This window comes from Sebastes fasciatus, chromosome 16 (genome assembly GCF_043250625.1).
Source record: "Sebastes fasciatus isolate fSebFas1 chromosome 16, fSebFas1.pri, whole genome shotgun sequence".
Taxonomy (NCBI): domain Eukaryota; kingdom Metazoa; phylum Chordata; class Actinopteri; order Perciformes; family Sebastidae; genus Sebastes; species Sebastes fasciatus.
Window position 1 is genome coordinate 29,198,955 of NC_133810.1, and position 27,823 is coordinate 29,226,777.

The 27,823-nt window shown below is 42.5% G+C and overlaps 1 protein-coding gene across 2 annotated transcripts in view; it reads right to left on the reverse strand.

Moving 5' to 3' along the window:
• Positions 1 to 3,531: 3,531 nt before the first annotated feature.
• The window catches only part of LOC141752905 (RNA-binding protein Nova-1-like), a 29,610-nt gene continuing 5,318 nt past the window's right edge, over positions 3,532 to 27,823 (reverse strand). Inside the window, exons 1-4 of one of the 2 annotated variants that reach the window (XM_074611162.1) lie at positions 26,120 to 26,537; positions 23,409 to 23,552; positions 11,813 to 11,979; positions 3,532 to 11,456 (exon numbers count right to left, since the gene is read on the reverse strand). In XM_074611162.1, coding sequence (XP_074467263.1) covers positions 10,437 to 11,456; positions 11,813 to 11,979; positions 23,409 to 23,552; positions 26,120 to 26,123 — 1,335 coding nt within the window. In that variant the 5' untranslated portion in view covers positions 26,124 to 26,537 and the 3' untranslated portion in view covers positions 3,532 to 10,436. Of the gene's footprint in view, positions 11,457 to 11,812; positions 11,980 to 23,408; positions 23,553 to 26,119; positions 26,538 to 27,823 lie in introns of those variants that run through there. The other variant, XM_074611161.1, reaches the window with a different exon arrangement.

The following is a 27,823-nucleotide window of genomic DNA, read 5'->3' on the forward strand; positions in this document are numbered from 1 at the left end:
TGTAGACCAGAGCTCACATCCTGTTTTAAACCAACAATGTGTAGATGTGTTTGTGTTCGTAGTTAATTTAACCCAAAACACGCAGTTTTTTTTGTTGCCTAAAGCTAAAGAAGTTGTAGTTTTGTTGCCTAACCTTAAAGAAGTTGTAGTTTTGTTGCCTAAACCTAAAGAAGTTGTAGTTTCATTGCCTAAACCTAAAGAAGTTGTAGTTTTGTTGCCTAACCTTAAAGAAGTTGTAGTTTTGTTGCCTAAACCTAAAGAAGTTGTAGTTTTGTTGCCTAACCTTAAAGAAGTTGTAGTTTTGTTGCCTAAACCTAAAGAAGTTGTAGTTTCATTGCCTAAACCTAAAGAAGTTGTAGTTTTGTTGCCTAACCTTAAAGAAGTTGTAGTTTTGTTGCCTAAAGCTAAACAAGTTGTAGTTTTGTTGCCTAACCTTAAAGAAGTTGTAGTTTTGTTGCCTAAACCTAAAGAAGTTGTAGTTTTGTTGCCTAAAGCTAAACAAGTTGTAGTTTTGTTGCCTAAAGCTAAACAAGCCTTTTTGTTTGTGTTCACAACGTGATGTTTCATTCAGTTTTACATGTTAGAACGTGTTGCTTTTTAGTTTCACTTTCACTTTTACAACGTAGTAGGCGTTGTAGGCCCCTAATGACCCACATCTATGGTGCTTATAGCGACTGATAACAGTCGAATCGGGTGCATTGATGATATAAATTCTGTTTTCTGTCATGGGTCAGGTCCTTTTTCACACCGCAACAATGCCAGGAATAACATTCTTGCTGGGATATATTGAATCCCTTGATTTCATCTCTTTTTCTTGGTCTAAATAGGTAAAATTTAAACATATAAAGTCTAGAACGACATTGGGCTCCACCTTTAAAGGATCCACCATTGTATACCAGTTTCAATTATAGAATGTAAACTGAATCTCTGCACAGATTCCCAGAAGAACTACTGTGGACACAACGTCACTCGATAGCTATAGTGTATAGCTAAAGCCCCGTACATGTGTGTGTGATGTCACCTTCCTCGCTTGTGTAGCTGAGCTCAAAAGATTACGGACGTATTTGCTGGATAATGAACAATGTCAAACAGCGTAGGAGGAATGGCTGTGTGCTGGATGGCTCATAGACGTCATATATAGAAGTCATGGCAGTCTGACATGTTGCAGGGCTTTGAATCGTACCCACTATACCTTGACTATAATGGGATTGTGCTCAAAGCTCATATAGAGTTTGCATTCAATGATATAGAGTATAGTTTATGATTTACGAGTGTTGTTTTTTTTTTAAAGTTATTTTTTTGGGGGCATTTTCCATTTTATTGAGAGGACAGTGGATAGAGTCTTGGAAAGGGGGGAGAGAGAGAGTGGATGCGGAAAGGGCCACAGGCCGGATTCGAACCCGGGCCCCCGCGGTCAGGACCAAGCCTTCTTACATGGGTGCCCGCTCTACCAACTGAGCTAACCCAGGCGCCCATTTAAGAGTGTTTTTCATTGGTTTGTGCACCAAAACCAGCGTCAACCTGTCTCAAGTCATATTCCAACTAAAGTAATGGCATGCACTAATCATCTCATTAACACTGTATGGATGATCACTGTTTCTGCAGCTGTGCATGGCTTAGACTGATATATTCTACCATTATTGGCTCACATTGAATATCAGAAGCTAGTCAGTCATATTAACCACCTCTGACATAACAGAGATAATTCTCAAATTAAATCTAATTTACACCACTTTGGTCCAGACTGAAATATCTCAACAACTACTGGATTGATCCTGAGGAACATAATCCATGTTCCCATCAGGATGAAGGACGAACATTTAATTTGTCCAATACTTTGATTTATGACCAAATACCTGTTAAACTATTTAGCTTTGATAAAGTCCCAAAACCTTGTGTTTAGCACTGTTAATCGTCAAATATCAGTATGCTGACACATTAAACTAAGATGGTGACATGCATCACAGTCTCACGGCAGTTTGAGAAATAGTCATGAAATTTAATCTATTTGATTTCCTGTACATTGACACGAATTTCCCCTTTTTTTCGTGACACTCAGCGCAACTTTCAACATGTATTTTTTGTGCGTTTTCCTACAAATGTCCAGCAACATGTGACGCATGTGTCAATTTCCAGCCTTTTCAAAATGAAACTATTTAGTTAGGTTTAGGAAAATATTGACTTGGTTAGGCTTAGGCAACAAAACTACTTAGTTAGGGTTTAAATAACACCGGAAGTGGCGTAACTTATGTGACAAAAACTACTTAGATAGGTTTAGGAAAAGATCGTGGTTTGGCTTAAAATAACTCCTGAAGTGTCGTAACATTTGTCGTAGAACTACTATGTCGTAGAACTAAACGTTCAAATCGTTAAGCTTGTGTCCACCAGAGACCTTATTTCCAGCATCTAACCAAAAACCCATTGACTTCTGAGACAAGGGAACCGGAAGTGCTAAAATGCGAACTCATTTCTGGGTTTTAGGACTCATTCCTGCAGCACTCTATGAGTCATTAAATTAAGTGTTAATTATCTAACACTGTAATCTCAGTAAACAAATCATAGAAATTGAATAAGAGTAGAACGGACATTCTTATCCAAATCAACATAGCAGGATAGTCAGAGCGGCGGCTATTATTATGTGCACCATCGCATACCGTTGCCATTGCAACTGTCGCAGCTAACTTGCAGCTAACTTCCGGGCTCACTTATACCGGGGTGATGTGTTAAACAACAGCATCGGCGTCTAGCGACTCCTGGTCTTTTTATCAGCCGGGAAGAGAAACACACAGGCATCGTAGCTTCAGAGAGAGAGACGTCTCTACCACACTGTTGGCTGTGTCGTCTTTCTAATTACGTAATTTCACAGTCTGATACTTCTACAGTTTTACAACAAACTGAGACTTTATGGACTTGCAGAATTATGTTTATGTGTGATTCATGTCACAATTCAAACAGGACTACTGTTCATATTTTTTCCGAAATAAGGTCCCATGTTGATCCACCGGAAGGGGCGGGACTTCACCTCTCTATAGCACCGCGCTCGGTGGTTAGGGTTAGGGATGAGTGTCGGTTCAGGTTTAGGTAGGAGCAAACACGTATCGACGGGGAAACAGTATTCGACACAACACCGTCTACCTTTTACAAGTAAGTAAGAAAGAACGTTTGAATTGGCCTTAACAGACGTCGATTCACCTGCGCTGCCGGCTTAGCGGCAGAGCAACACACTTTACGGCCACACTGACGGGACGTTGTCGCCATAACGGCAAACATTTTCTTTTATACTAATCAAATGACCTCGGCAACAGTTCAATGTCTGTTCTACTCCTGTTCTATTGGGTTGATTCCTCATTATATGAGGATTGTGACTGTCCGTGTAAACAGAGCCCTCGTTCACATTAAAATGTGCTCAACACTCCAGCAATCGATCTATTCATAGAACGTGTTGGTTGCAATTATATAAACACTCGACCTTTCACTCTAGTGAGACAGCGCAGAGGGACAAGGTGGCGAATAAAAGGAACAGAAGACAAGTGATGTTAAAATGAACATTTATAATGACTCTTTGTTGCCGTCGCAAAAATAATCTTTAAAAAACAATTCAATTATTAACACTGAAATGCTGACTTCACTGGTAGTCCACGAGTCATAAAACACAACTCACTGAATTTCTTTTACAAACACAGTACTACAGTTACATTAAATAGTCATTACCGTTAAATCTATTAATGAATAATGTTCAAATAAACTAATAATAAAAACAATGACACTTTTAAAATCCTCTCATTTCCTCACATAGTAGCTGTTGTCTTTTTTTACCAACAGTGTATCATTTAGAAAATATACTGCTTCTGAGATGTTTCTCTGACAAAAGCAGAAAACAGACTGGCAGCATAACAATAATGGTACATGAGCTCAAACGTTGTACAATTAGGGTGATGTTTTTCAAGGGGAGCGGAGATGGGACGTTACCATTCCAGTGATCTAACATTTAGATATGTAGGCTGGCTGCCTTTTGGCTCAGTATGGAATTATTTGGCACTCTTGCTGACAAATATTTGCCAAAAAAAAGCTTTCACACTTTTTTTTTTTTTAAAATGGCACAAGAAGACACTTTCCTCTCTTTTCTGAATGTATTCAGAGGACTTTTTCATTTTTAAAAGACATATAAATGCTGTCCTAGAAAGCCCTTTAGGTAGTTAACACTGTGGACTTTCACAGATTCTCCTCGTCACAAACGAAAGACAGAACCGTCGTCATTAATATCAAAGAGAAATGTACCCAATCAACAAAACATCACTTTTCTTAGGTTGGATTATTTGATCTTATGCTGTCAGTCCATTTTTTTTCTGAGATGGAAAGAACAGAGGTTAAACGAAGTAAAACCGAACCCAGAAAAGAAAATGTACAATGTGAAGTGAAAATGGTTGCAAGGTACCGGCATGCTGTCTTCAGTTTACACTTAAGCAAGCGTTCAACCCTGCAGAATTGTCCAGATAACCAGAAAACAGAAGAACAGTCTCGCAGAGTTTGACAGATAAAAGTGGTGTAAAATATCCAACACATACATGAATGAGTTCTCAGGGATGGAGAAGGTCAACTAAGTTCATGGGAGGTTCAGAGGGTCAAAGACAAAAAATGGCCTCATGTCAGGTTGGCAAAGAATCCTGTATTTTCTCAGACGAAAGGGCTCAGAAATACCTTATCCGTATAAAGGGCGGACACAGTAGCAGGTGCTCAGTGTGATGGAACACAAATCGTGATGTCGCGTAGGCTGAGAGAGTGACACTCGGGGAGAAGAGGTTTTAAGAGAGGAGCAGTCTTAGCCAGTTTGTAGTGTTTAAAACCAGTCCTAGCCTTCTCGTGAAAAGGGCTCCGTGGGGGCGGATGAACGTCCAGGAAAATAAAAACAAACAGAACAACTTTTGGAATGATACTGTAATTTGTTTGGCATTCAGATGTGAAGCAGTAAATGCGAGGGGGAATTTGTGACAGAAAAATAATGAGAGAGATATCATTCATGTAACTAGGCCTTTACCACTCAAAGTCTAATAGGTCTCCTCTGTGATGTGTAGCCTGTTGAGGTGGCAGAGGCAATCTTCATTTTGCTGGTGCCGATTAAGTCTCTCAGATCTGACTGTTACACCAGCCAGACTTTGAGCGTGCATCCCTTCAGCCCAGTGCTTCAATCCCAATGAAAACCAGTCTGTAATTTGTAGCAAAAGAGGATGCGAAAAAGGACAAGATCACATGTTCGTTTTAAAAACAAAGCACTCAGTGATTGACACAAACCTCTGCTGAAGGGAATGTGAAGGAGAAGCCTTCGAGTGAGGAAGCAGGTGCTATTTTTCTATGTTGTCTGAGACTCCAGCCCTTTCCATCATTCATGAGACCCAACAGGATCAGGGAATTAATAAATAATAATAAAATAAAACATCAGAGCAACAAAGAATGGCAAAAGAATAATACTGTTGTAAGCCAACGTGATTTCATTTCACACCCAATATGACCCACTGATCAGTAAAGTGCATTTATGCAACACCAAACAAACAAGATAATGTTGACAGCGAATCGGAAGTTGTGTTAAAACATATCTGGTTCATGACTATGGCCGTGCAAGGCCTACCTGACTATAGCTGAAATCTGTTATTGACATAGATATTAACTCTACATGTAATTGACATTCCTGCCCTGAATTTACATTAAAAGACTGATATAACATTCGACAGAAAAAAAGAGTAGATGGGTACATTCATAGATTAGATCTGGGCTTTCAAGCTCTAGAAACATTATGGGACAGGTTCTATGAGGTTCAACCTGTTTGTAAAAGAAATACATGCCCGATATCTTAAAAAAGCAAAACACAAGGAGCCAATGCACTGAATAACATTTTCACGTTTGCTTGTTTCACATTTTCAATACTCCTCACTGCACCTAAAAATCAAAACATCTTCTCTGGTGACGTGTAGAGAGACATGAACTCTGATTGATGAGATCTGAGATGTGTGTGTGTGTGTGTAAGTGTAAGTGTGTCTTTTTTTTTCTCGGGCCAACATGACAATAATGAGCTCCCTCCCAACTCACAACATAAAAAAACAACTCTTTTTTTTTTTTTTAACATGAGGCGAGTAAACTTAAGTGCTTTACATTTGACTGCATGCAGCGTTATGTCTTTGAATGTTGCGAGAGACATCTCGCTAAATTTTTGTAATTTTTTTTTTCCTCCATAATTTATTTTGATACCATGCAATAGAAGACGTGCAAAAAGATAACACCTAACTCCACAAACACATTTTTGATTGTTAATGGTATGTTATGAATGCTTATAACATGTTATGCTTAGTCCATGCTGGCCTATAGAGACATTTGTGAGACAGCAGTACTTAAGCCACAGGTCAAACAAACACACAAGGGATGCATGGAGTGTAAAACAACATGGATCCATAAAAATCACAATCTTTAACTCTTACTCTATGTACCTATGGGATAAAAACAATGCACAAAAAAGTTCTTTGTCCTTTGTTTTCTTAAGTAATGTATTTGATTATCTTTTCTTAACTTAAAAGACAGTGTTTGATTGGCACTTGATCAGCACTTCTAAACAAGTTATTGATATCTAACATTTGATCGCACATCTACAATTTCAGAAGCTGCGGAGGTCTAGTTTGGCACAGGTTGTACTATGGAGTCTATTATTACTTTTACTATCTTACCAATACTGTATAGTATTCTATACACCTCGTTTTATGCTCCATCCTTTTAGAGCATGTTTCTAATCAACAGACCAGACATCTTTTCAACTAAAATATTTTGTATAGTTTACTTATCAAATAGCAGCATTTTCATAACTTACAAAAAGTACATGTAAACCTATTCATTCAAAATCTTAGTAATTTCAAAGGTTCATACAACAGACATAAAACACAAAACAGGACAACATGCTACTATATTGCTTCCAATATTCTTTACATTTTCTTACTGTCAAACTAAATCATCAATGACAGAAATATGGACACCACCGGCTGATGATGAGTCATCATAATGCACAAACAAATCGCGAAGCTAATCTTAATCAGGCTTAGTTGGCACTCTCATCATCCACACAAATATAACATAGTTCACATTGTATCGACAACGCTGGACTGCATTTGGACTACAAACTAGAATAGCTACAATAAAGTACATATAGATCATATGACATGACATATTGTATTCCACAGAAATGAATTCTAGTCATTTTCAGATAAGAGGATATGCATAAAGGATGTCATTGTTTCGGCTTGAGGTCACAAACAAGTTCCCACCTTACTCTCGCTATCTTATGCATTCTGTCCTTAACTGCGCGTGGTTTAGTGGCTTGTTCAGCCTACGTATGAATATCTATTCAAGCAAGAATTTGCCTTCTTTTGGAAGAAAAAACAACACTTTCTCTTCCCTTAAAAGGCCATAGTTCACGGTCTAAACGCTCCTACTTGTTCTTCTTATATTGAGGGAATTTGATACTTTGAGCTAACGTTGCTGGTTGGTCTTGTGGGTGACAGTTTTCGAGGCAGGTGTTTTCTGTGCATTTTAGCCTTGTGAACTCTACGGCCTGGGACAATATTTTCATACCCTTATGACCTATAGTGCATAACTCCCACCGCCAGCACACCCGACACGCCACCCGTGAGAAGACAAGACAGGAGGAAGGAGAAAGAGGGGGAGAGCACAGTGAAGGAAGAAGCACAGACGGGGGGGGATATCATAGGACACAGGAGGAACCTCAGAACGGTGAGAAACAGCAACATGCAGGGGAATAAAAATGTTGAGAGAAAGAGGAAAGTTAATGAGGGGGCAGAGAGAGAGAAATAGTATTTGGCACAATGTAATGATCAGAGAGCTCTGAAGGAGAGCTCCCTGCAGTCAAGCAGTCCAGTTGCATTGATAAAACACCCCCTTTTGTTTTGTGCTTGTATCTTATTATATGCTTAAATCTTGGGCAGTAAAAGGTTACCTTACGCTATGGTTTCATTAGTGGCCAGATTACACTTATGGATGACTGTGAAGCCTTCCAGACACGCAGTGTGAAAGGAGAGATTTCAGTTAGGAAGAAAGGCTCACTGCTGCAAATGTTCAGACAGTTGTTTGAAATCCATTTACTTTCAAACATGAATCATGAAAATGAAAAGGCTATTCGTTTAAGTTTCCCCCCCAAAAAACGGGAGTGGTTCTGGATTTGCTCGGACGCTACTCAGCACCAACCCTCACAGCCGTGCATTCAGGAAGCTGATCATAGAGCTCGGGGTTGATGGGGACAATTGAAAGATGTTCTTTAGAGTCGGGGGGGAAGTGGACGTAATAGGACTGGAGAATACAGAGCGGGAAAGTGTGGTGGGAATAATTTGTGGTTCGCTGATCAGAAAAAACGTCCGCTAATTGAAGTGCAGTGCGTTGGTACTGGTAAACAGAAACATCACAAGACGCTGGAGTACAAATGCTCTTGTGGATATATACTGTATATCCCTTCTGTCAGTATTGGTAGGTCTTGTTTATGTGACATAGATGTGCACATTAAAGTATACTCACATCCCAGCGGGGACAGACATGCTTTACATTGTGTTCTTAATGTCTCACAGTGCAGTCTTCAGAGACCCAGTGTACTCAGGATGAACACCATGGATAGCAGCACAGAAGGAAGCCAAGGTAATCTTCGAGTGCTCGGAAATGCTCTAGACAATTAGCCTCCCTGCATTAGACAAACAATTGCCCATAAAAGACAACGATGCCAAAACATTTCATGATGTTTTATTACGTGCTGCGCCCGCAGTTAGCGAGCGTTAACGTGTTTTGGGAACAATAACCGGCTGCCTGGATGAACTGAAGTATCGCTTGTTTTTTTTTGTCTTTAATGCAAATTGGGAAGGATGGCTCCCGGTAAAAGTGAGTCCGAACCTTCTTTTCAAGTGTCATTCTACTTCCCTTTCATTGGTGTGTGACTATTTGGTACCCTTAATGTAAAGGCAATTTGTTCACAGATATTGGTTCATACAGCTTTCCTTATCAAAATGCTTTTGTAGTGCTTTGTTCCCTTTGCCGACCGACACTGCTTCAAGGTAGTCTGAGCTTTAAGTTAATTCTTGGGAGTTACAAATAAGGCAAACGTATTGTCAGGTAAGATGTAAAGCGTGGCCAATCTTTTAGAAGAACAAAAAAAAAGACCTGCATTGGCGAGGATGGACTTCTACTAAGACTGGATTGCTTTTCATCATGACTGAAGGCTGAAATCAATCCTTTTTCATTAGGTGAGAGGCTGGGTCAGATCCAATGGGCTACTAATGGCTGGACGACACATCAGCGTTTTCAATCAAGTGACGAGTCGCCAGAGAGATTCTGTTTTCATGGTAAAGGACATATAAAGAATCTAATCCTATAGCACCAAGAAAGGGTTAAACAACATATTTTCTGTGTGTTTGTAGCTGTGACTGAATATGCAAATACGTGTCAGTGTTTGTGGGAGCGTCATCTATGTGTGTTCATGTAAAATATATTCATACATTCCTGTGTGTCTCCTCTATCCTCTCACATTGATTATTTAACCCCTGAACTATACTTGCAGACAGCAACAGTGAAGTTCAGACTGGGTTTTGAAGTTATACATTTCTTTCACTGCAACACGATATTTGATCCCTGTAAATAAAAAATAGCGATAGGCTAATGTTGTTTTTACATTCAGATCAACCTGCATTCACAGGTTTAAATAATCTATTTGTGTTTGAATGAGACCATGTCAATAAATAAAGGATGCAAATATAAAATACCCAAATTTAGAAACTTCAATTATGATATGAGCCAGAATTCAACATATTTCAACAGAGATATGACTTCTTTAAAGAACTTATACTCAGATTGCTTCCCCATAGACTGAGGTGACCTCAGGTGCTTGTCATAAAACCTCTCCCCTGTTAACAACGCCTTGTGCATCGTACACAAAGAGCAAGGTTTGTAAAACAGCTCTATCGGCTGGCTGGAACTTCATCTGACTCGCTCAACTCACCGGGAGCTGAGGTTTGCAACTGAAATTAAAAACCGACAAAACCCAAACAACAAAAAAAAAGAAAAGGAAAACAGCTATGAGGTTTTGGAGGAGGATGAAACCCTGCGGTCTCACCCTTGAATCTGCAGCTTGGCAGTGGACCAGTTCAGCTTACTCTGATCACCATCGTCAAAAGGACTCGACACAAACTTTTAAAAAACATCAGGACGTCAGTCCTAAAAACACATTCACATATCACACACACTTATCTTGGTTGTCTCCCCCACCTCCTCCTTTGTGATTCTTTCATTTGATACGGAAATATTGAACAGATATTTGGACGTTTCTTTTTTCTATTCATCGTGACCCTCTCAATTCCCTTCTATCTCTGTCTTCATCCTTTCCTTCTTTCCTCTTCTTTTTCCTTTTAGCCCACCTTTTGTGGGTTGGTAGCGCGCACGCCCTGCTCGTAAGTGATCCGCTGGCTGATCAGATACTGCGCTGCTTGCGTAGCGGCTGGCGACCCTGTTATGGTAACTTTACGGTTCCGAGTACCAGGAATGAACTCTCCCTTTTTGGAGATCTGGATGCGGGCTCCTGTTAGCTCCTGGTACTCTACCAGCGTTTTCCCTCCTTTCCCCAAAATGGCACCGACCAGATTCTCGGGCACAGCGATCTCAACCACGTCCTTGGCCCCATCGCCCAGCTTCTCTGCTGCCAATAGGGAGGAGGCCATCAGTGGGGATGAAGCATTTAGGTAACCGTTGGAAGCCCCTGTAGCAGCTGCTAGAGAACCCAGGGAGAAGCCCCCGAGGCCTGCAGCAGGATGGCCACCACCGCCGGAGGCATCGCTGGCGTAGGAGGCCAGTAGGTTAGCTGCAGCAGCAGCAGCCGGGTTAGCACTAGCTGCTACTGCAGCGAGGACCCCAGAAGCAGCCGCAGGGTTGAGTCCCAGACCGAGGGTGTTAGTGTTGTAGCCGTAGCTGGCCAGCGTGTTGAGGGCTGAGGTGATGGCCAGCAGATCGTTGCCAGAGAAGCTGGACATGGTGGCAGGGAAGGCGCCCATTCCTGTCAAGCCGGCCTGGCCCAGAAGGCTGGAGGCGGTGGCAGCTGCCGCGGCTGCATTGGGCATCACCTCGGCCGTGTTAGCGTATGGGGAGCCGGTGGGGTTGGAGTTGGCCACTGGGCCCGAGACGTTGGAATAGCTGATGTTGAGGCAGCTGCTGCTCTGAGGGTCCTCCTGGATCTTCTGTACTATGATTTCCACAGCCTTGCGGTTCTGTTCGGGCTCCCCGCTGATGGTCACCACCCGCTCTTGCAGGTTGATGCCCTCTGGTTTCTGGGAGAGCTGGACCCAAGCCCCCGACTGCTCCATCACCGCTTTCACTGTGGCTCCGCCCTTACCAATGATCAGCCCAGCCGTGCTATTGGGCACGATCAATTTAGCCTGAGGAGATATAGAAAGATTGAAGTAGCAATAAAAGGTAACAAGGGAAAGATTTAACAGCATAAATGGTTGACAGAAAGAGGGATATCTCTCTCTGAGTCAGAGTACTATACCAGCCCCCGCTTTACTCAGCGATTTGTTAATCCCAGGGGTTTAGGCTGCAGCTGCCACATGGCTCTGTCTTGCTATGAAAGACTGGAGGTAAAAATAACCACATACTCTCACATTTTCCTGACCCCACCAGACTGTGGGTCATGGCCCAGAGAACAAGTACGCCTGGTCCTGGAAGTGAACTGTTCCTATACCACATAGCGACCACACATCCTCATGACCTTATTGACCAGACTGTTTCTCACCTGTTTGACACGGTCGGGGTTGACGGTGGTCTGTGGCTGCAGTATGCTGACTGGTTCGGGTTTCTGGGCGCTCTGGGGCATCTCGCGGACTTTCTCCGCGATGAAGTTGTGGACGCCATTGAGGGCTTCGACTGTACCCTGTATCAGACAGACGCGTTCTGTTGTTCCTGCGATGAGAAAGGAGAACAAACACAAGTGATCAGTTACTGTAATGTGCTCCGAGTGGTACTCGGCGAGCAGATTTAAGGGATTTGCTGGGGGGGATGGACTAAAATCTACATTTATATTAAGATGTCTTGGCAATGAAAAATGTTCCTTGACATTTCACAAAGAGACCCAATTACTAAGCTATTCCTCGCTTCCTTCATTTACACAATCAACAGAGAAACAGCTGAAAGAAAGAACGGTGCTTGGTTAGCGAGCCACAGGGGGGGGGGAGAAGGATTCCTCTTCAGTGATGTAACTCTTTCAGGGCTGTTAATACTGAACCCGTCCCTGCCTTGCAGCTCTAATAGACTAAACACACGCTTGTTCCTCCTCTCGGCTTCTTCTTTCTACACCCACATTGACGACCCAACCGGCATTCCGTTGCCATGGTAAAGGGGCCGAGCCGTGGAAACAGGTGATGCAACAGCGAGTCCTTTATACTTGCTTGCACGATTTTTAAAACACTCTCCCTTTTGTATCAACCTTCCTACCGCTTTAACATTTCACTGTTCTTTGGTTGAAGTGAATATAGGAAATGATTGCAGACATTTGACGTTGGCCCACATTAAAAGATTTTTCAGATCTTAACAGATGTTGAAAATGTGAGAGAGACCACACAGAACGACATGTGTTACATTTAACAGTTTTGTTCCTATAGTGTGTGGAGAGAAACGGCCACCACACTAACAGATTCATTCATGAACAACAAGAGTCCGTAAAATATCTCGCAATCAAACGTGACTTTAGTGTAAACAAACATAGCGGCCGACGGGCAGGAAGAATTAGTGATGTTAGTTTTTATTTGTACTGAAAATTCATAAAGGATGGATGGATGGATGAAGTCATGGAGACACGTTAAATAAACACTAATCAACCAGTTGGTTCTCCATTTCTGAGCTCCATCTTACTACTACTTTATGCTTCACGTTTAGCATTAGCTCATGCATTAGGCATTCTTTCTATCGTTCTTTCCCACATGTAAAAAAACACTCTTATTAACATACGTCACACCACAGTAAAATCTTTAAAGATAATCTTTAGATCCATCAAACAATCAGGGCTTTGCTGACCTTTGTCAAAATGAACCCAGGGAAGTCAGACCTGATTGGCTTTATGCCATAGACATGTTTAAAAATGGATGTAAATAGTCAATAGGTCAGTTTAAGCATACCAGGAAAAGCAGTAGGAGATAAATGGGGGAAAGGGCATCTAACCTGCAGTTGACCTTATTTCCATAGTTTCCTAGTTAAGTTCCTGATATTAGGCATTAAGTGCTACATAATGCACGAGGAGCAGTCAAATAAAGCTGTTGGAGATACAGGTCTTGAACATTTTACCCCTTATTTGTACTAAAAGTGACCAAATTAAACCAAAATACAAATCCTGCTGAAAGACAAACAAGCAGGTTTATAAATGAAAGCTCTTGACAGACTGAAGCCTGTGAGTTCAGGAGGCACTTGACCTGTCGGCACATGTATTCATCATACAATATTATCACTAAGATATATAATTAAATCCGTGGCCAGTAGTTTTTAAAATGAAACAGACAAGATATAATAAACAGAGACCGTGATGTATGACTACAAATTTAGTCTCAGATGAGACACCATGAAGAGGACATGAAGATTATTGAACACTTATATATTATATAATATGTATTATTATTATTATTATTTATATACTAGGGCTGTCAATCGATCAAAATATTGAATCGCAATTAATTGCATGATTGTCCACGATTAATCGTAGATTAAATGTACCTTAAAGGGAGATTTGTCAAGTATTTAATACTCTTATCATCAATTACTAACACAAAACAATGACAGATATTGTCCAGAAACCCTCACAGGTACTGCATTTAGCATAAAACAATATGCTCCAATCATAACATGGCAAACTGCAGCCCAACAGGCAACAACAGCTGTCAGTGTGTCAGTGTGCTGACTTGACTATGACTTGCCCCAAACTGCATGTGATTATCATAAAGTGGGCATGTCTGTAAAGGGGAGACTCGTGGGTACCCATAGAACCCATTTACATTCACATATCATAGAAAAACCTTCACGTTTCCAAATGTTTGCATCAACTCGGTTCTCATGACGTCCCTAACCAGATATAGACTATACATTTCTATTAAAAGCCTGCATTACAAACTGCATTTACCGGTCAGGGGCAGTCGTTGTCTGTCATTCTGACTGACAGGGTTGAAAAAAATCCGTCATAATCTAATTTATTAATGCCCGTCATTTTTGTATTTTCATTTTTAATGAGATTTAATAAGACATATGCATATTTTAGAGGTGGAGTCTGTGATTCTAATCCAGGGGAGACTCGTGGGTACCCATAGAACCCATTTTTATTCACATATCTTGAGGTCAGAGGTCAAGGGACCCCTTTGAAAATGGGCATGCCAGTTTTTACATCGCCAACATTTAGCGTAAGTTTGGAGCGTTATTTATCCTCCTTCATGACAAGCTAGTATGACATGGTTGTTATCGATGGATTCATCAGGTTTTATAGTTTCATATGATACCAGTTTCTTCACTCTAGCTTAAAACTGAGCCGCTACAACATAAAAATCACAAGTTGCGCTAATGCGTTAAAGAAATTAGTGGTGTTAAAACAAATTTGCGTTAGTATCGCTCTAACTTTGAAAAACCTTGCATATACGATTGTTTTCACTTCCTAAATTGCATCATCTTTAGCCAAGAGGGTGACAAATTTCATAATAAAAGTAAGCTTTGAGTTGCTCGTCCTCTTGTTGGCAGGAGGGGAGAGAAATGTGTCAGTGCCCCTGAGAGCTTTTACCCGAGAGACCAATGACTGCAGCTGGATCCTGAAGTAAGAAAGTTTCAATACTTCTGTCTCTGTGGTGAGAACCTGCCTCTGCCTCACAGCTCATCCAAATCCTTTGTCTGATTTATTCAGACTGTTAGCATGCCACACATAAAAGTATCACCCATAATTACTGTCATCACATCAGCAGATTTTAATTATTCACACTACAAATTGAGCTGGAATCGTTTTGTTGGAAATCCCAGTGCTGTATATATTCATCATGCTTTTCTCAAATGTAAACAGTGATATCAATATTGAGACTTTTGTAGCATGCTGTTTATATCCAGTAAATCAGAAACAGTCTCCTTGGACAACTTTTACATGACGTGACACGCTGACCAGAAGTTCACAACAAACACACCATGCTCATTATAGACTTTTTCTGGTATTTGGCAGAGTGACCGTCATGAACCTGATCCTAATATAAAGCAGCCAACTTTTTACAAGTGAATTATAAATGTAGGCAGAAACAGGATACATAAGGGATAATATATAGCATCATTTAGGACTGCAATAATCTGCAGTATGATCTGATGTCTGTGTTGTGTTAAATACACCAGGGTCTTCCGCAGTCGGACTTACAGCGATGGTAGGCAGAATGTTTTTGGCATCATCGGGCAAAATTTCCATAATAACCTTTCAGCATATTGTAATTCAAGTGTTCTGAGAGCAAACTGGACACCTCCTCTTGGCTCTGTTTTCAGGCTTTAAAACTTCTCCCGTGTGCCAAGCAGAAGGAGATCTACGGTGGCCGATGTGAAAACGCGAATGCCCTCTCTAGAGTCAGTGTTTGGTTTGTCTGTTCTGGGCTGACCTTCAGTCGAGTGTGAAGCGGTCGGGATGAGTCAGTACCTCCAAGTCTGAGGCCGTGGTTCTCTGCCGGAAACCGGTGGATTGCATCCTCCGGGTGAGTCTTTGCCCCAAGCAAGGGAGTTCAAGTATCTCAGGGTCTTGTTCGTGAGTGAGGGGTAAAATGGAGCGTGTTCGGTGTGGCGTCTGCAGTTATGCGGGCGCTGTACCGGACTGTTGTGAAGAGAGAGCTGAGCTGGAAGGCAAAGCTCTCAATTTACCGGTCAATCTACGTTCGACCCTCGCCTATGGTCATGAGCTTTGGGTAGTGACCGAAAGAATGAGATCGCGGATACAAGCGGCCGAAATGAGCTTCCTCCGTAGGGTGGCTGGGCTCAGCCTTAGAGAGAGGGTGAGGAGCTCAGACATCCGGAGTAGAGACGCTACTCCTTCACCTCTAAAGGGCCAGCTGAGGTGGTTCGGGCATCTGATCAGGATGCCTCCTGGACGCCTCCCTTTGGAGGTTTTCCAGGCACGTTCAACTGATCAGAGGCCCCGGGGTAGACCCAGAACACGCTGGAGAGATTATATATCTTGTCTGGCCTGGGAATGCCTCGGGGTCACCCAGGAAGAGCTGGAAAACGTCGCTTAAGAGAGGGACGTCTTGAATTCCCTGCATAGCCTGCTGCCCCCGCGACCCAACCCCGGATAAGCGGAAAGAAAATGGATGGATGGATGTTCTGGGTTACTGTAGAAACATGGCGGCCGGCTCCGTGAAGAGGACCCGCTCCATATGTAGATATAAACGTCTCATTTTAAAGTAACGAAAACACAAGGATTCGTATTTTCAGATGATTATACAGTAAAGAAAACATACTGATTAATATTATAGATCCTTCTAAATGCTACACACTGTTCCTTTAAGGGTGGTAACGGGTAAGGCTGACGATAACCTACATTTTTGTGATTATATGTCAACAAATCTCATTGAAAAAGACCAAAACCAACAACGCATTAGTTCATTGCTCACTACTTTCCCCAGCCTGTCGGTGGCTCTCAGCCCCAAGCCCATTGGCTCCTACTAAATCTTTAAAAACAGGTCACAGATATATAGTTTCAAGCTCAGTCATTTCCTACAACAGCTGAGCACTGTAGTTTTTAAGCAAAGATGACTCAAACAGGAGGAAATTTGTATTTGTTGGGGACTATTTTCAGCGGTGGATTAATACACATTCTGTGCTTTAGTGAGTATCTGGGGCAGCAGGTCGGTGTAAGTGGGATAAACTACAGAGTGTGTCTTCATGGTAATGAAGGAACATGTCAGTGTGGCTCATCGGAGTGTTCTTAGTAGTTTTGGACAACAATGGAGCTCTATGGCAACGAGGATATAATAAGACATATCAGGCTTTATGCACAATACTTATTAGTAGATACATTCATAATTGGTTTGGGTCTTTACACGGGATTTTTCAACAATAAGACAAATAGAGAATAGCACCAGACTTCTCCTTTATCACATATTCAACCACTAAAATGGACTATTTAGGCAAGTATGTATCAGAAATACAAATACAAATCAAATCAAATGGTAGAGAGGCTTGAGAGTTGCAGACACGACTAAAACGAGGTGTGAACTGGAAAACAACTGGTGGTCATGTGACACTGTAAACCAGTTTCATGTGAGGACATCTTGCTGTGCTAGATAATTCTAACTATCAAATGACAACATTTGCAGAACAGAATTGATCTTTGATTGTAGCGTTGATGTACCGGCATGTACCGTGACGCACAACTTAAAAAGGAGGAGCTACACAACGCTAATAAAATGAATACAAATTGTACAAACCATTGAAAAACAGTTTTTACTCGCCTGCTGTGAACTTCTCAAATATGACATTGACTGTAATATTTCAAAGTCATAGTTATTGATGCCAAGAGGTGCGTGTCTTGGCATCAAGCACATTAATTTCTTGTTGACACAATGCCAAAAAAGTGCACTGTCAAGATTAGTGCTAGTGTATACCTGGTAACATTAGTGTTGTATGGAATTGCAACACATCTTGCAGTAATTAAAAGCAAATCGGGCATTTTGTTTGGTTGCAACCAACAAGCCATTGCAAACACACAAAATATGATTAATTTGCAGTGTACTGCATTACTCAATACTCAGCTGACGTTGGCAAAAGAAGCCTACAAAGAAAATGTCTGGCAGCACAGAGACTCATTATCGGGCAAGAAAAGACCCCTGACTCCTCATAACTGCCTCACTTTCATTCCCTTATTAGATGACTGTGTTTGCAAATGCCTAGCGATTTAATAGCGCAGGCTATCATTTCAAAACTTATGGCTGCTAAAAGTGGCTAACATAGGAATATAATATCTCCCCCAAACTAGAGGTTAGCATAGCTGCTAATAACTAGTCACCATTAACAGCAATGCTGCACTAGTTTGGGGGACATGACCATGATTTGAAGGGATTTAGTATTGCACTTCCATAAAGTTTGGGGACTTGCAAGAATTGAGGCTGAGACATCTTAACTTTTAGTCTGTAGTAAGGGGTCAAGTCTAAAAACGGACCAGAGGCATTATTGCATTATTATATATCATAATGCATTGTGCATTATGATATATTTTCCGTCATTGACTGAACCTTTTCAAAAATTGCCGGAAAATCTAAAGGCCATCCGTCCTGTTGACGGACTGGACTTAGAGCGGTCTGTGACCGGGTCACGGAGCGGTGCCGATGCAGCTGTGCCGCTGGTGCAGAAGGAGCACATGTTGCGTTCAGAGAATCTGGTAATTCAGTCTCCGGTATGGCAGCAGAACGTGGGTTCAGCCTTTAGATCAAAACGAAAATGAGAAGTTGTCTGTCCGAGGCAAAGACTACAGGAAAAAAAGGATTCATCTGCTTCATGTGTGTTGGCCGCTCGGTCGGTATAAATGCATAATCTATAAGCTTGTTCTGTAGTCAATATCAATTATTGAAAAAATAGTGGCATTTTTTCTATTGAAAAAAGATCAATGTAACTTAATCGTTGCCATAACAACATGTTTTTATCTAACGAAATATTCTGCTTCAGTCCATGTTGGCGTTTAGCCTTTCAAAAACAAAATTTTCACTGCGGTCATAAACTGTTTGCCCTCTCACACAAAGGACGGTTTGCACTTAACGGACATTCTCATGTTCATTCGAAAAACCTCAATCAACATGACACTGGGTAGGGCAGTCCTCGTGGCTCGGTCCGATCCACTTAATTTGTTTCCTAGTTACAGAGCCGGGGCTGTGCATCATCAACACTGCACACACAGAATGGACAGATTGCGGACTGTGAGAAGAATCACTGACTTTGACAAAAAAGTGTGTTGGATTAGAATCACAGACTCCACCTCTAAAATATGCATATGTCTTATTAAATCTCATTAAAAATGAAAATACAAAAACGACGGGCTTTAATAAATTAGATTATGACGGAATTTTTACAACCCTGTCAGTCAGAATGACAGACAACGACTGCCCCTGACCGGTATGTGCAGTTTGTAATGCAGGCTTTTAATAGAAATGTATAGTCTATAACCCCAAGCTGAGATAACCCTGGTTAGGAACGTCATGAGAACCGAGTTGATGCCAACATTTGGAAAACGTGAAGGTTTTTCTATGATATGTGAATGTAAATGGGTTCTATGGGTACCCACGAGTCTCCCCTTTACAGACATGCCCACTTTATGATAATCACATGCAGTTTGGGGCAAGTCATAGTCAAGTCAGCACACTGACAGCTGTTGTTGCCTGTTGGGCTGCAGTTTGCCATGTTATGATTTGAGCATATTGTTTTATGCTAAATGCAGTACCTGTGAGGGTTTCTGGACAATATCTGTCATTGTTTTGTGTTGTTAATTGATTTCCAATAATAAATATATACATACATTTGCATAAAGCAGCATATTTTCCCACTCCCATGTTGAGAAATCTCCCTTTAAGGTACACTTTGAACACATAAATGTGTTCAAAATGTAAATGTGTGATTCATTTGCGATTAATCACGATTAACTATGGACAATCATGCGATTAATCGTGATTAAATATCTTAATTGATTGACAGCCCTGGTATTGACGCATCCAATATTGTGCTTGCAGACCGAGAGACTTGCTCTCCAATGCAACACTAGCACCATAAAGCAGAACAATACTTCTAGAGTACTACGGCGTGACAACTGTTCCTGGTGCCGTTGGTCACTAAGATGAGACACAGACACGAATCTGTAGAAAGAAAAAGGCTGCAGTTTCCATTAGTTTGAAATCCCCGCCCATGATGTCATCCCAGACAGAGCTGTCCTGTAGGGAGCGTTAGTGAGTACAGTATGTATATATATATATATTCAATATGTATATATATATATATATATATATATATATATATATATATATATATGTACAGTATGTATATATACTGTACTGCATATGGAGAAACAGTTGAAAATTAGCAAACTGTGCATTTGCTGTAGTTTCTTTGTCTGCTACTTTCTGGAGGAAATGGAACAGTGGTGTTTTCCAGTATGAGGTCACACATTGTGATTGATATTTTAATGATCACATAATGGAAAACATACACCCAGTGTTTCTATGACATCACAACAAAATCCGTTCGTGCTGTACTAAGTAACCCAATACATGTACTTGGCCAGAGGCCAGCTGCATCCAGCAAAGGGTTTTAAGTTTTGTTTCTAACTTTATGTGCAAATCGTGAACTCCCACGGCTCTTTCTGCAGCTGCTTAAATATGCGGATGTGTGTAAGTAGGTGTGAGTAGGTGTGTGTATGTGCTGAACGCGCGGTGCGAGTGGGTGAACGCACAGCGTGCTGCGTTTATGGGGGCTCGAGTAAATCTCGCCATGCAACAGTTCAGATGGGTTCAAGACCAAATATTAAAAACAAAAAATTGCCCCCGATGTTAGGAGGCAAGCAGGCAAACACAATGTTTAGAGAAGTATGATGTCATCTTATCTGGCCTGAACTCTCCAAACTAGCAGGAACCAAATCTGAGAGAAACAGTGAGCGGAGAAGAGGAAAGAGGAAACTTGGCGTGTGTTGGAGCAGCTTGACTACAGCTGGGAGAGGGGTCATGTCCACAGAGAGATTGAAACAGGCTATTTCTGGGCCTGCCCCCCTGTCATACAATCATGCATCATCCACACCCTTCACTATCTCCGCTCATCCATCTCAGTCCGCCACAGCAGGGCCTAGTTGTACAGTCCCCATCAAGACCTTTTGAATTCATGGTCTCATCATGTCTTACACTGACGGATGGGAGATATGAGGTGGGTGTGAGATTCAGACTGAGCCGTCGCAGGAAGGATTGCAGAAGAAAATGGCTGCATCGGTTTGTTGTCCCCCTTGATTTCTCTAGTGTGCGATTGTGCTGTAGTTGGAGTGTGCTCAGGCTGCCGCAGGATGAGAGGTGAGGGCGTGAACTGTGTGTAATGGCATTAGCATGCTATATTAGCCCAAACTGCAGCTGATCCAACAATAAAAGGAAGGTAAAACCGACGTAGCTGATAAGTTTGACAAACGCCAAATTGCTTGCCTCTAATATTCAGGGCAGGATTTTGTATTACTGTATATGTTGCTGCTCCAAACTTCACCAAGTTGCCCGTACTTAATACAGCGAGACTTTTTTTAAGCTTTAACCTCTACTGACTTCTCTCACTCTCAGCTATTGTGCAGTGTACAGTAGCAGTCGTTTCATTTTACTTGTGTGGGCCTGAACAACCACCCAATCAAATCCTTGCCAGCACCCTCTCCCTGAACTCCTCTTCTCACTCATCACGATAATGAGTAGGGGGATGGGCAGAGCAGGTGGTGGCCTATGAACACATCTGCAATCCAAAGAGAGAAATAAGGATACATATCACTCCTTTCATTTGTTGCTATGCCAATGAAGTAGCCATGCTTCATACCCTTAAACATAGTTGGCCTCGTATGTGGAGAATTTAGAAACCGTGCACCGTGAACGCGCGTCCTCTCATTGTGGCAGACAGGAACACGGCGGAAGAAATAGTACAGGGAATATATTTGCTCGCACATCCTTCTTTTCCTCTCCCCCCCGTAGTGCTGCTTCTTTGCCACAATTCTGTCAGTCCAATATATCACATATATCTCCCGATAGAACAACTTCAAACCATGTTGTGCATTTTTTCCTGTAGGTATCGTAATATTTTGTGCTCTAACTAATCTAAAGACTGAAATTACAGAGGTCACAGGACAGATTCAATAATGGAGGTAGACATTACAAGTGGTAGTTGCTTAATGCAAGACGACTGACTGTGGAACCTATAATTTAAAAAACATCTGCCGTATTTCTCACGTGCGTATTTTGTGCTACTGATATTAGGTCATGTGCACTGCTGCCAATTTCCTATCTAAAGAGGTATTGTTCTAAACATGTCTACAGTAACGAGTATACTACTACACGGGAATTATTTGCTTGCATCAGTTATCACAGAAAACATCTGGACCTAATAAGCAGCGAGACGCTCAGCACCTGTTATTTTTCAGCAGGTTGAAGCCTCCTCTGAGGCATGAAGGACAAACAACCCAGACTCCTCTGTGACTCAGGCGATTGTGTTAGGAGGATAAGATGGTTCAGCTCTGACCTCCGTGTGATAGGGGTCACCGAGCTGCACGAGCATCCCTCTCCTGTTGCCATTTTCGAGCGAGGCTCTCACCGGCACAATTAATGGTTTCTACTGTATGTATGTGCTGCGTGTCCGCTGCGTCGCAGACGCTTGTGCTCGTTTTTTTTAGGGGGAAATAAAATGGCTGCCCCCCATGCAATTTAACCAGAAAAGAATGAATGAATGCACCGAAACCGTGAATATGGTACGTACAATCAAACAAACCCTGCAATGAAGGGTGCAACCTGCTAGCCAAGCAACTGACTGCAGACTTAAAGCAGCAGTGGGTAGAAATGGAGCAAATATGATTATAAAAAGTCCTGACAGTAGAGCATGAGACAGGTAATCTGTGTCCTCCGGTGCTCCTAATGGCATCTGCAAGATTTCACAGACCGGAGGAAGACAACCAATCAGAGCTGATCTGGAGTCTGCCGTCCAGCTGCCATCTATGAGACAATCACTCGCCAACTCTGATCAAACGGTCAAACTAGGCAGCGCTGATCAAATATGAATCAATATTCTGTTACTGTAATGCCTATTTCTCTCCTCAGATGTTCTCAGAATCATCTTGTAGTGTACCGTTTAGCTGAGAAATGACAAAAGTTTGTGACCCGGCAGCCATGTTGAGATCTGCTGAGGAAATACCAAGCACCGCCCACCAGCCGGAGCTAACAAGCTAGATTTTTCTAAAGCCTGAAAACAGAGCCATGAGGAGGTGCAGAACTCTCTCAGAACACTTGAATTACAATATGCTGAAAGGTTATTATGGAATTTTTGCCCAACGATGCCAAAAGTATTCTGCCTGCTGCAGCTTTAAATGCTGCGTCTCACAGCCTTAACGTCGCCTCCACGCATGTTTAGTCCCTCAAGGACACAAGGGTAATCAAGTTCAAAGTGTTTACGATCGGTTGGTGATTAAAATAGATCGCAAATTACTTTGCCAAACGAAGAGGACATATCAGAAGCTCTCTTGCACCAAAGCATCAGTCCTTCAGCTTGGTAATGAGTCAGACCACTCCTCTCCTATCTAAATATATATATATATAAGCTTTTATGCTCATTGATTCTAATTACCGAGCGTTCATTCTTACCTGGGTAGAAGTCTTTGGATTTGGACAGCTTAATGGTGGCACCCGTCTCTTTCTGCAGTTGTACGATGGTCTGGCCGCCCTTGCCAATTATAGAGCCGGCTGCATAGCTGGGGATCAGCACCTTCAGGAAGTACTCACCCTCCTCTGGGGGAGAGACACACAAAGTGGGAAAGGGTCACATCTCGTAAAATAGCTCTGCACATCATCATTTACCAGCCCCCTACCCATAATCGGAAAAGCACAAAATGGGGATACATAGCTTTGACATACATGAGGAAAGGCAATGATATAATCATGTGTTCCTCTGGTGGAAGGAAGGTATCTGGAAGAAGCCTTTTGAGCTCCTTGTAGCTTTCAGTGCATTCACATTTTATCAGACTGTGACATGTTCTGTGTCCTGTCCCAGATTTCTTGTAGAGTAAATGATGACCTCCTTTCCAGTTTGCAGAGGTCTAATTTTAACTGTTTTCAAGGAGTTTTAGAAAAACCTCTGAATGAATACAAAGCCAGGTCCAGTGTTGCTAATCATTCTTTACACCGGGAAGAGAAGGAATGTAGAATTAACGGTCCAGAACGACTGCAAAAAAAGTAGCCGCGTATATTCGTGGAAAGAAAGTTACACACACATAGGACTACGTGCACACACATGAAGTCATTATCTGTGCGGTTCATGAATGCCAATACGGAGTGATCCTTCGTAATTAACAGACGTGAGACGAACATATGGGAACCAATCCCACAGATTTGTTCAGAGGGTACAACGCCAAGATGGTCTAAATCTTCTCCATTTTGGAAGGGGCTTCTGTGGCTTACAGTGGCTCGTTGCAGTCACTGATTGGCTGCAAATTTTTCAAACTGACGGACTGTCAAACATGTTTCTGCCTTGCAGTTTCTATACCATGCTAATTAACAATTAATCAGCACCAAAGTGGGCAAAGTGTCAGTCCAAGAAAATCACACTGAGTGCGCTAATCTAGTAAAAAGCAATCAGCCACATATTGAGCTTGGACCTCGATATAATTAAAGAACCTGCCAACAATGCATCAAAAATATTATATTTATAGATGTGGGCGGGCTGCGTTTCCCCACTGAATTCCTAATATCATATCGATGACATCATGGTAAACACTTTGTACAGGTGCGTTGTTAGCACTGGTACAAATAATCCCCTCTGCATGCTGATTTCGATGCAATGACGTCATGCTCGATCCTTTCCAGCTGCCTCAAGGGTGACGTCACTCGAGCGGGGCAGAAATGTAAAAAAGCACTGACCATCTTTCATAGGACGCAACGTTTTCAAGCGTAGTATGATACAGATTTTTCGATTGCAGATGCCAAAGCCACACGGTCAGTCACCGTGTCACTGCATCATGTGTTTTGTGGAGGGTGCACAATGTGGGGGGCTTGACCGGCATGGTGGGGAGGGAAGACGGATGGATGGAGGTGGACCGCCCTGCACTGACACCAACCTGTTGCCTCAGTAATGCACTCATTAGATTCAGATGTGAATGAACATGGCACTGTGACATTAAGGAATTTCACAGTCTACAAGGAGCTCTTCTCCTTATTGCATTAATATGCCACTCATGTTCCATTCAGACACAGGCTTGTTTTTCGTGCACATCACCCATAATCAATGGCTCTGACAAGTATGCAGACAATGACATGATTGTTAATGGGATTTCACTTTTGATTTAGATTAATTAGTTGTGGAGCCAATCCCAGAACATATCATACATACATTTACCTGAAAGCACAGACATCACCATCGGACGCTAGTAAATACGTCAGGTGCTGGTCAATATGGGATTTTTTTCTGAGAACATCCTAAAGAAGAAATAGGAGCTAAACCTAGACATCACGTAACCAGCTGTGTTCATCTCTGGCCATTGTCTGATCTTTAGATTTCATGCTATATTGCAGTCAGCTCTCCTCTTTTCTCACAACGAATAACAATAAAATGACCTTGGTGGGAAAATAAAGATCATGCCTGTCTGACACGGTCGCCGTAAAGCTTCTGAGCCCTCACTCCTGTCACAAGATATCTGATGCCACAGCCACACAAGGAATATAATTTGAATGATGCTGATTGCAGAATGCAAACATCCAAGGACCTGTTGTTGACAGACAAGCCAAAAACCCACTGCGTAACTTTCTACTCATCTTCAACCAGAGTAAAGCCAGCAGGGGAGGAAGCCACTAAGATTCCCTCCGTCGCCCTCACAGCCACGTTTGCTGTCATTAGTCAATAATTAATTCTGTCCTAGTGTCTGAGATCACAGTAACAGGTTTTAATGGCGTCATGTGGTAGAGTAAACATGGCAATCTGTTGCTGCAATCCGCCAGGGAACGGGAGCAGTGGGGCACATTGGGAAGCTGAGCCAGTGGGGTGTGAGTTCAAACCCCTGCCTCCAATACTGGAAGGATGGCTTGGAGGAGAGACACGGACGCTGAGCCAAATGTGTTTAGTTAAGTCACTCAAGGGGGGTGGGTCAGGAGGAAATGCCTTGTGACCGTCCTCCCTCCTTCTCACTACCCCTCCAAGTACCCATTCTGCATTTCAATGGACTAACCTGCTGCTGACAGGCAGCAAGGACGATGGAACAAAAACGAGCAATAATGGACAAATGAGCCGTCGGTGTATGAAATTGCACGTAGTCTAGCATGACGGATAAATTCAACAAGTCAGACAAAAAGAGTTTGAGGCTTACCCATTCTGAGATCTGCTGCTTCTCAAGTCCTCTGTCAGATCGCCATCAATGCCGGGGCACAATCTCTAAAGGGGATCTGAACGTTAGCCTAGGCATAGGTGCAATGGTAGTGTTGAGGAATGCGGCCAGTCGACTTTTTCACCGCGGTCTAATTCATCAGTGGGTGCAGAAAAAGAGATTTCACCGCAGCATCCGAGCCATGCCTGCAGCTGGCCAGAGCCTCAATTGTCTGAGAAAATGCTAATGCAGGCTCTCAGTGTTTTCAGTGAAAGACGGCACGCATTGTTCAAGCCTGCATCGGTTTGAAGGGGGGGGGTCTTCCCTGCCGCATCACCCTTTTCACTGCTCTCATCCATATTCATCGAGTGGCCTGTCCGTCTGCAGCAGCACGCAGGACTGACACCTCGCTCGGCCAATGGGTAGCCTCCTCCCTCCAACACGTCATGTCCCCACCCCCCGATGCCGGTCCCCGAAAAATTGAATTTTCTCCTCTACTCCGCCTCTTTTGACGCAGCACTATAAAGTATGGCAGTCCATTCACTCACTTTTTTTAGTGGAAAGTGACAAAGGTGAAGTGGCTCGAGGAGCGAGCTTCGGCGGTGAATGGGGAAGCATGTAGAGTGACCTTCAACAGTGGCTGAAGAGGTGTACCGATAACATAAGCAGATGATGAAGGAGGCGGAGGAGGAGTGATCTGAGACAGCGTGCCTTACGCCACCCACCCTTCTTTCCTCCTTTCCCCCACCCCCAATCCCTTAGACGGCCATGTTTGAGAGGGCGGAGGGGCTCATCAACCATTGCAAATGGCAGTGCCGCAGAATGGTGGAGGGGGGTGATGAAGCCAATCACTACGCCTATAAATCTTACGCCAAGAGGTATCTTAAGTGACTGAATGTGTGTAAAAACGGCAATGTGCATGTGTGTGAGTGTCTGTGTGTGGACGCGGGGGGTCCAGCTTCATTTCATAGTGCTTTCCAGGGAACCTGTAAAAAAAGGGAACTCCTTTTTTTTTTTTTTTTCCCTGGCTGCTGATTAGTTTCATCCACAAATCAAACCCTAACACCGTGGCCCGTTTGGTTTTGGAACGAATGGCTTCCAGAAAATTCTAGCAATCTCATTCACTGAGAGATGCTCTAGTATATAGACACAGCCTCCCTGTAGACTCCACTCCCTCTCACGGTCTATCTATCTCTCCGCTTTGCTCTGTCTTCATTTCTATCGCTCTCTCATTCTCTCTTTCACTGCCACCTGGCAAATTCACAGTCCGCTCACGTCACATCGCTCTGCAAGGGCACCTGTGTCCTTCCCACCAAAATATTTAAAAAAAAATACAGCACATTCCTGTGCCAACCTTTCCATTAGTAACATTACGAGATCATACCTAATCCCTCAGTCACACAACCTTTTGGAAGGCACATGCTTGCCAGCAACATGGGCTCAGAGTATGGGTAATTAGAGAGCGAAATGAATGAAAGATGTTCATACTGAGGAGAGAAGGGCAATGCTGATAAAAGAGGAGTAATTTCCCTCATTCAGTGTCCACAGCTCTTAATGCACAACGAGGGGCTCAGCTTTGAAAGAGCACAGGCTTTCTTCTCTTTGTTGTAACTGCCAGTCATGTTAATGATCAGTTCGGTAGGAATAACGTGATCAATATCAGACGTAGTCGAGGGGTTGGTGATTACAGGGACGGCTGAGGATTAT